Source organism: Cottoperca gobio, chromosome 4 (genome assembly GCF_900634415.1).
Source record: "Cottoperca gobio chromosome 4, fCotGob3.1, whole genome shotgun sequence".
In the NCBI taxonomy this organism is placed as follows: domain Eukaryota; kingdom Metazoa; phylum Chordata; class Actinopteri; order Perciformes; family Bovichtidae; genus Cottoperca; species Cottoperca gobio.
Genome location: NC_041358.1, coordinates 25,157,883 through 25,167,882, shown reverse-complemented (window position 1 = coordinate 25,167,882; position 10,000 = coordinate 25,157,883). Strand labels below are relative to the sequence as shown.

General features: G+C 45.4%; 1 protein-coding gene across 1 annotated transcript in view; it reads right to left on the bottom strand.

Annotated features, from left to right (window-relative positions):
- Positions 1 to 10,000, bottom strand: part of trabd2b (TraB domain containing 2B) — a 13,466-nt gene that overhangs the window by 2,418 nt on the left and 1,048 nt on the right. Inside the window, exon 2 of the mRNA XM_029430092.1 lies at positions 873 to 969. Coding sequence (XP_029285952.1) covers positions 873 to 969 — 97 coding nt within the window. The remainder of the gene's footprint in view (positions 1 to 872; positions 970 to 10,000) is intronic.

Sequence of the window (10,000 nt, the reverse complement as noted above, 5' to 3'; positions counted from 1 at the left end):
TTTGTTACTATTTTATGGGCCCGTGCTTCAACTTCACGAGAGGAGAGCTGCTCTGTGCCAAGGAATGTGGGTACACACACACACACACACACACACACACACACACACACACACACACACACACACACACACACACACACACGCAGAGGTTTTTGTGAAATGCTGCGTGCGTCCCGTGCAAGTCTGGCTGTGTGTGTAAAACCCTTCCTTGGCACCGTGCATCTCTCCACTCACCCTTCACACACACATGCGTAAGTGTGTGTGTGTGTGTGTGTGTGTTGACTGTGGAACCAGTGGCGGCTGAGAACAGGCAGACCCACCTCTGGCAGGCCGGGGAACGAGGGAGGAAGGTGAGGGAGTTGATAAGGTATCAAAGGATTCCTGCACAGCTTTCTTTGTTACAGAGCACAGTTTGGAGCGTATCTGCGTTGCACTTCAATAAATCTACTGAGGTTAAGTAGCTGGACTCCAGCGGGAACAACGTGGATGTTGACTGGAGTTGATGGACGTCCACGTGTCTGCACGCCTGCCAGAAGTTATATTGCTCTAACATTATGGGTGTGATGCTCGCACAAAGTCGCGCCCCTCCTTGTTTTTTTCCGTCCATTATCTTGTCAGGATCTTAATGTTTCAAGTGAAACCTGTGACTGATCACTGCGGAAAGCACAATAATACCTCTGTTCTGGTAACATGCACAACCTCGTCAGATTCAGTGATGTCAAACAATCACTGTATATCTGTCATCAGAGATATATAATTAGTAACCCGAGCAATCATCAGCATTTTCTACTGCACGGCAGATGTTTGTTTGTTCCTTTTGTAACCACAGCACTTTAAGATGCTCCGTCATCTGAAACACTCTGCGTACTCACTCTGCGACTGGCTCCGGGTGATCCGGGTGCACGTGGACGATCTCGTAGCCCTCCTGCCTCAGGATCTCTAGCACACTGTGGTTCCCCAGGAAGTGACCTAACGCGAGTGGAAAGGACAAAACAGATGAGTCATGACACAGCTTAAGACCGGGGCAGGCAATTTTGATGCTATCCATCTGAGGCGTAGAGATAAATGTTGTAGCGGTTGTCCTGCTGTGGACAGAAGAACAGGATTGTGGAGGATCTGTGAGATAACGGGGACTGTTATTGCACTTGTTGCTCTGTGATGACCCCATGTTGTCATCACTCAGCCTGCTCTCCGCCCTCTTTCCTTCCCCTTGTATATGATTCCTTCAGACCAACATCAAACACGCTGATAACAGCCTGATAATCCTGCGTGTCACTCAACCCAGCAATAAGTTGTAATGTAGCCTGACATCACCCCCTGCTACATACGCGCACACACACACACACACACACACACACACACACACACACACACACACACACACACATTCATATTTGTGCTCGTGCAACAAAATAAATAATTCACACACCTCAGTTTTCTCCTCTTATTAGCGACACGTTGACATTATTGGAGCCTCTTACTCGCTTTCCGTCAGGGCCTTCTGCTCCCACTCAGCTCCCCCCACCCCCTGCCAATTTTTATCATTATAATGTTCCTGATCATTCCTGAGAGTCAAAAGAAAGAGGCACGCGGTGTTACACTTTCTTGGCAGCCGAGTTCAAAGGCAGCGCTGTGATAGGCTGCGGAGTGAGAGGAGCGTCGGCGAGATCAGATGGGATTACACGGAGGGGAGAGTGTGAGGTGTTGTCTGGGTGAAGGTGGGTGTATTTATCAGTGTGAGTGTGAGTGTGTGTTCTTACTTACTCAGACTAAATATTCTCTTCTGTTTTTTTATTTTTATAAGAAGTTTTTCCAGGGTGAGAACTGAAACGTTCAACGTTCCTTATCTTCTAAAATTCTGAATAGATTTTTTTTTTAAATGACTAATTCAAGCATGACAATCAATACCAATTTGTCAGTGTTATTTTGTGTTAATTATCTTTTAAATTGGCAAGTTTCAAAGAATTTAAAAGTACATTTCTATATGTACAGGCGGCATTTTTATTCTTTGTACAGCTTGAACTTAAAAAATGTAATTTTTAAATGTTACCTTTTGTCTCTGCGTGTTTGCATTACATTAGTCACATCAGGCCTCCTGTTTAGTGTAATTAACAAATGTTAGCATGCTAAGAATGTGCACCTGGTAAACATGACATCTGAGTAACTTCAGCACGTTAGCATGTTGATGCTAACACTTAGCTCAAAGCAACGCTGTGCTGTCTGCTCTTCCTCTTGTCTTACTCACAAATACCACATTTATAAGCAGCCAGTTTGTGATGTCACGCTTGTGGGTGATTTAACACAACATATACAGTAAGTAGTATCCCATAATACTGACACTGATACTAATAATCATACTTAATTAATTAGCACTTCTCTTCCTCCTCTCGTACATTCTCCTCTCTTTTCTTTCATCCCTTTCTCCTGACAAGACGCAGCGGCCGAAGTCAAGTGACCTCATGCTGACAGATGCAACCAGCCTCATATCTGTGTCAAGCAGCTATTTCATTAATGTCAGAGAAGAAGAACACCTCCTGTGTGTTCAGCCGGGTGTGAGGTCAAGCTGCCTGTTTGATGTGCTGACTTGATTTCCTCTGCTGCTGCTGCTGCTGCTTTGCACAACACACTCAGTCAGAGCAGTGTGTGTGTGTGTGTGTGTGTGTGTGTGTGTGTGTGTGTGTGTGTTTGTATGATGAAATTGTAGTTTTCCCAGCCTGCAGACGACACACCTGCTGTAAATCTGACATTCTTTAAGCATTCAATCTGCTCAGTGTTGCTTTTAGTAGAAGATCTTTGTTATTTCCAGGATCCTGCACACATGTACCCACTCCTTAAACAACCCACTGAGTCCACAAACAAACTCTTTTGTCTGTGACGCTAAACAAAGACGAGAATAAACTACAAACAGCAGCTACAGACATACACTTACGCACACATGCTCTCTCTCTCACACACACACACACACACACACACACACACACACACACACACACACACACACACACACACACACACACACACAAACTCCTTCTCAGGGTGAAAACCGCCACTTCTCAAACTTTGGTGTCTTGATGTTTGAACTTAAATGGAGGGATTGGACACTTCCTCCTGACTTTGCACAATTCTGTCCAACAAACAATTTTCTTTTTTTTCCTCAGCACCTCAAAAATGTTGTATTGTTTGTGTAACGTGTTTGCGGTTCGTGCCTGTGTGTGAGAGACTGGGGCAGATCATCGCTCTTTAGGCTCGGCTAGTGTGTTTGTTTTCGGAGCATCCAGACGGTAAACAGTGTGGTGCTTCTGAAGCGGACGACGGCCCCAACAAACATCTCCACGAGCCAAGATGTCCGCTGACTCCCTGCTGCATGTTGAATGCAGGCAGTACACTACAAAACATGCTGCTACTGTGTGTGAAAGGTACTTATATACCCACACGCACCCGTCCATACGCAGACTTTGTGGCTCTTTATACTTCCCGGTTCACAATTACATACAATACAAATGACAGTGCATTACTTGTTGTAGGTACAGCGAACGGTTAAGCTTCTGCTGTGTCCAAATGCCAAAGTCCATACTAATCGTATTCACCATGTACACGGTATTATCCTGTTGTTGTCTGCTAACAGACTGACATAGAACATTGACCTCATGACTTTGGGAGACCTGCTGTCAATTAAACTCAACAATGAGAACACAAAATATTATTCTAAAGTACTTGTTTTGTCCTTTGTGCTGCATCACCATCAGCACACTGTGTTAGATGTTCTGCAGCTGTGAGCTCTTCCTCTCTTTCCATGATTAATGTTTGTATGGTTATGTTCAGGCACTCACTCGAGGCTCTTGGTTAAGGTTAAGGGAAAGATCGCGGTCTTGGCTAAATACTGAAAAAGTCTAAAGTGTCTTGAAGCACGAGACGGGACGCGTTGATTTACTTCCTAACGTTTAATCTGAACCACAATCTCTCCCCCCCCCCGAACCTTAACCAAAGAGTGTGTTGCCTAAACTTAACAAATATGTCAAAAATCAAAGTGCATGCCCGCTGACAGCAGTTCAGTGGGACAATGCATCACCAGCGCACTGAAAACTCTTTATCCTCTGTGCTTTAGTTTAACACAGAAGTTACTTGTGTAATAATGTGGCTTAAAACCACTTACAAGTTTCACATATCGCCCGACTCTCTGGTATTTCCTGCAGTCGTCGCTCTAATGAAGCAGATATGAATGAAACATTTCCTCTTCAGTTTGAGGCAGGAGCAGCTTCTTGCGGCGTGCACACGACCTTCCAGGGTGTTTCCCCCTCCTGTGGCTCCTGCGAGCAGAGTTAATGACCCAGTGAGTCCTCTGTTTAATAACCTTTCCATCCTGATCTCCACTTACAGTAGCGACCTGATGTACTCCACCTCTCCCCCCCCCCGTGTGTGTGTGTGTGTGTGTGTGTGTGTGTTTACTGTAGCCACCTCGTGTCTCAGGCCCATCTCTTTCCCAGACTTAATCATGAAGCATCTGTGCTTGTCTGCTTGTCACTATGTTTTCCAACCCTCTGTTTGTTTGTCTTTCTGCCTGTCGGTTTCGTTCCTCTCCTCTTCCAGAGTGTGTGTCTGAAGGTATTAGTGTTTGTTGCGAAGGGAGGCGTTGCAGCATGTCTCTCTGGTTGGTCCAAAAATAAAGAAAAAGCTCACTGGAAGAAGAGAATTATGGTATTTTTCAGTTTTGCACAAACAAATGTGTTTGCAATTACACTGTGTGTACACAATGGATCAGCTGATGCGTGCTTGTGGTTCAAAAACATCCCACATGGCTTGAAAGCAGACCACCTCACGTGAACGTTTCAACCCGAGCACAAACAGCAAGAAAACAAAGGGAGAAGAAACAGGGAGTGTAGTGCTGGATGAAGAGAGGAAGGACACGAGCAGGATCGATATGCAGGTGGGGAGGGGTTATAGATCAAGAGCGTGATCAGAGGGCGACAAGGACTTCATTGACGTACATCTTCCACCCAGCCAGAATGCATGCTGGGAGCTGTTGCTACAATAGGATCCAAACAAACACAAGCCGTTGTCTTCCAGTCGTACGAGCAACAGATGAAAGAGAGATGACAAGAGGAGGGAAAGAATACAGTGAAGGGAGGGAAAATCTAATCTACAGTTGACAAGGGTGTGTGTGTGTGTGTGTGTGTGTGTGTGTGTGTGTGTGTGTGTGTGTGTAGGAGTCAAATGATTGACAAATGAAAGGATAAACTAACATGTCAGGTGTTGGACCACCATGAGCCACCGGAACAGTTTCAAAGCTCCGTTGCATCGAGTCTCTGAACGGTGCTGGAGCGATGAACGCTGAGTAAAATACTCCATCGCTTGGTGTTTTCATGGTGGAGATGGAGAACGCTGCCGACCCACGTCAATCTGAAAACCTCTATTGTGGGGGGGATTTGTTATATAACTCACCTGTTTAAATTGGCTGCTTTGAGTGACAGGTGGGTGTCCGTCTGCTCTTGCTTTAGAGAAGTTCACAGTCCAGCAACTGCAGCCAAACCTGCGTCACATGGACGAGCAGCTTTAGCCTCAGTCTTCTTTATATTATGTGCATATTTAAAGCCCTTTTTACAGGATGCAGGTAGAGTTTTAAACTAGCTCTCATGTTAGCATTATCTTATGCTAGCTCATTATAGCTGATCAAATCTGCTATGGACATTTGGTTTTTTTTAAGCCAACTAAATCCAGAAATAAGAAATACTCCTTTGTACTTATGTGCAAAAAAAATAATAGACCCATTGTTAAAAAAAGAATCTGCAAAATTCGAGTGGTGAGTCTGCCACTGATATGCTCTGCATGTGTGTGCCACGAGAGAACAAAAAGCTGGACAGCCGTAGCGACTGTAACGAAGTGGGACAGCTTAGTGAAGGGTTGAGATCCGTTTCGTTCTCATTAAATCCAACAGGTCAGTGACTCCTCGTGCCTTGTGTGGACGTGTCTATACTTGTTATCGTTCCATCAACTTATAATTCAGGTTTTTCTTTTCATTCCTCCTCTGTTCATTTGCTAATGTGTGTATTGGTTTACCTGTGTGTGTGTGTGTGTGTGTGTGATGAAAGTGGAAGACTTATCCTGCGTAGCACCACAGCTCTTTCCTTGAACAACATATGAGTAATGCAACAAAGATTTTAATAGGCCCAGCATCCTTGCGCCTTGCTGTGTGTTTCCATTTCCACTTTTTTTTTACAGATCTGGGATCCCTCTATAAATCACACGGCAGCCTTTGGATTAACGGAGCCGAGCCGAGAAACGCCACTCCACAAATACTTGAACCGTTGCCTTGAAAACGTAGCTTTCACTTGATGTGTAAATCTAACAAGGCAGGATGGTAAAATAATGGCAATCTGGAGTGTCCCCCCCCCCCCTCTTCCCCACACTCATTCCTCATCTCCATAATGACTTCACTTCCTATGCATGCTGCACGACATCTGACCGTCTCCCTGCACCACACTGAGGGGTTACGAGTGACGGGGCCGTTCACGTCCGAGTTCTCGTTGAGGTTCTGGTCAGATACGGAGATCAGGAGAGTTGGAGGGGGGGGGGGGGCATGCGGTGGGCCTGACACCGGTGCATGACAGAAAGGCTGGAGGGCGGGCTCAGTGGTTCAGTGTTGGAAGCTTTAAAGTGATTCCCCACGTTTAAATATTTAGACTGTGTGAGCTCTGCTGCTGCAGTCTGCAAAGCTCACATGGTGGGCAGAGAGAAAGTGGGTGAGGTGAGGGAAAACAAGAGGGGTGCAGAGAGGGGAAAGTGGAGGAGGAACACAAAGGAGGAAGAAATGGAGGGAGGAAAGGAGTCGAGCCGAGTGAACCAAACTAAATCTAGGGAAAATTGCCTCCATGGTTTGTTTTTGTTCCTGTCAGCTGCGGTCTTTACCCTCTCTCCCTGCTGGGACAATGGGAGTATAAGGAGCAGCTGGTCAATAGTGGAGAAGGACACACACACACACACACACACACACACACACACACACACACACACACACACATGGTAGAAGCCTTGGTATCCTAACAGAGCTCTGTCTCATAGCGGCCTTTATCTTTCTCATCTCATTCTTGCACCGTCGGTTCATTTCCTCTCCTCCGCCCTTCAGTTAAAGTTGCAGTTAAGAAGGAAGCACTTTGAGTTTTCATCTCAGCGAGTAGAAAATAATCACAGATTTCCTTTTGTTACAAAAATACAAATGCTTACATGCATGTCGTCTTGTTTGTGTGTTTTAAAAGGAGCGCAGATTTGTGTGCATGTGTCGATGACGTGGTGTGTGTGTGTGTGTGTGTTGCTGGCATACATTACACAGACATGCAGCCCAGCAGGCATGAGCTCGGAGATAAAAGTAAGTGTGTAGGCGTGTGACTGTATGGAGCTTGCTTGTGACGTGAGAGTGTATTTTTTGAGTGTCTGCGCCGGCGGAAACAAATGTTTCGCATCAGTTCTTTCTCAGGACTCGAGGCCGGCTGGTTTTCATTTTTACCATTTAATCAGGGTCTGATTTACACCTGGGACACCAGGTGAATGCAATTAAGTGCCGAGTAGGAGAACCAGCCGTGCTATAGATCCCAAGAAGTGAACCTTTGTGTTGTTGTGTTCTTTGGTCCATGTAGGGCAATGTTAATGCTCAAAAGATCAAAGCGAGCCCGACTGAAGCGTCCACGTGTTTATGAAATGTAGCATTAAGTTTATTGGCTCTAAAGAGTCCATGAGATGTTCTTTCAGTTGCTAATGAAGTGTGTAATCTTTGAACAAGCTAATGAGCTGTGTTGATTTCATTAGCGTTACCATAAGACGTTTTCACGCAAACTCAGTGACATTCCTGAGCATTTACAAGACAACATGACCTTACATGGGCACCACAGTGGGGCGTGTGCTGTTGCTACAGTAGTGAACAGCTTTGTGTGTTTACATCTCAGGCCAACATGGCTCATATGGGGCAGAAACTAATTCAGTTTATTTACATAACCTGTGGGAAAGATCAGATCTGTTTTTAAAGTTGAACTTGGAGAGAAAATCTTGCGTATCCATCAAAGCCATAGAGAAATAGGGTAATATTTCAAAAATGACATAAATATTTTGTGAAAAAACAGCACAAGGTGTTTGTGTTTGATGCAAACACAACCCTAATATAACCCTAATCCAAGTGTTCAGATTGGATGCATGAAGCATTCAAAAGATAGAAAAGTGAATATGCATCTTTGCACAACATTTAATGAACTATAATTTCATTTTGAATACATGTGCACAATGAAACAAGTCAGCCAAGATAACATACCTACTGAAACTATGATCAAAGCACTGTAAGCACTCAGTGGAAGCAGACTCAGTGACACGGCAAAGGAGTCACCTTTTAAGAGGCAAGAAGACGAATCCATAAATGAATATAAATTCCTGAAAAGTTTGAGTTATTAAGGAGATAAATGGTACTTACAAAACCATAACCAAGCGTGTGTGTGTGTGTGTGTGTGTGTGTGTGTGTGTGTGTGAGAGAGTGAGTAGTGTGTAGTGTGTATTACTGCTGGGAGGTCGTATGTATCCCTGTATTTGGACTACGTCACCCTGCAACAAACAACACTAGCTTCTAGGCCAAACTGCACCTCATTAAAATTCGATTTAAACGTGTGTTTGGTCCAACATATCCCCGTCTCTTTATCTGTCAAGACAACAACACATGACGCACACGCATGGCCTCTCGGTCACGTAATAAAATGTCGCTGCACCATGCGAAGAAGAAGAGACGAGGGGTGGCGTCGGTTTAATAACGACGAGACAGCAGCACATGGGAAGGATAGAGCAGAAAGATAGCAGCTTAAGACAGCGAGACAGACAGACAGACAGACAGAGAGTGAGACAGGTATTAGAATTAGAGCTAAAGACAAAGTGCGGAGCGATGAGGAAAAAGGGCTGAGAGAAGCAGATATTCTCTGCGAGGAAGAAGAGCCACGGAGACAAAGTGACATGCACGCCAAGCAGACTCTCTCCCTCAGTCATCACTTCAACACCACAACACCACAAGAGACTGCAAAACACATGGGGCCCGCTCTGCCTGCACAATGGGTTATTATGGGCCCGTGCAGCAGATCATACGCACCAAAAGTGTCTCAGACTTCAAAACAAACAATGCTACATGTGTATTTTATGACAGTAAATACTCTTTTTGACGATAAATATCTCTGTAGGTCATATGACTGTGTGTCGCAAATGTACACAGACGCACGTGTGTGTGTGTGAAGTGGTGTCTAGGGCCATGGCAGCGTCAGGAAATTCCACGGGATGTTTTCAATAAGGCCGAGCAGCGGCAGCCAGAGAACTGGCAAATGAAAACCTGCTGAAGCTCACCACAGAGCTCCGACAGCACACTGTCTACCCTCCGCAGCACTCCTCAGCGCTAACGATAACTCTGCGTGCAGACCTGCTCGTCTGTATGAATGACACTTTGTGTTTGTTGTTTGTGCGTGGTAGAGAGAGAGAGAGAGAGAGAGAGAGAGAGAGAGAGAGAGAGAGAGAGAGAGAGAGAGAGAGAGAGAGAGAGAGAGAGAGAGAGAGAGAGAGAGAGAGAGAGAGAGAGAGAGATAGAGAGAGAGAGAGAGAGAGAGAGAGAGAGAGATGTCCCTTTAAGGCTTCAAGTGTCCAGTGTGTGTGTGTGAGAGCATTCTGCTATCATCTGCTGCTGTTGTCCTTCTGTCCAAGGGGAAACGGTGATGCGTTCACTTGGCCTCACACTGAACGCTAGCGTCACTGGTTCATTACATCATGCTGACAGTGAACAGCAGGGACCATAAAGGCTGAGAGACGGGGACATTCTCCACTACTGACTGTTTCTTACCATCATTGACCGCTGACTCGTCACTCCCCTTAACCGGCCAGTAGGGGTCGCGGCGGCGAGGCTAAAGACGAGCCTTACCGTGTGCACATTTTGGCCTTTTTTTGTCGTGTCTCATTTTGAACGGGAGCATCTGCAGATTAATTTCTTACGCGATAT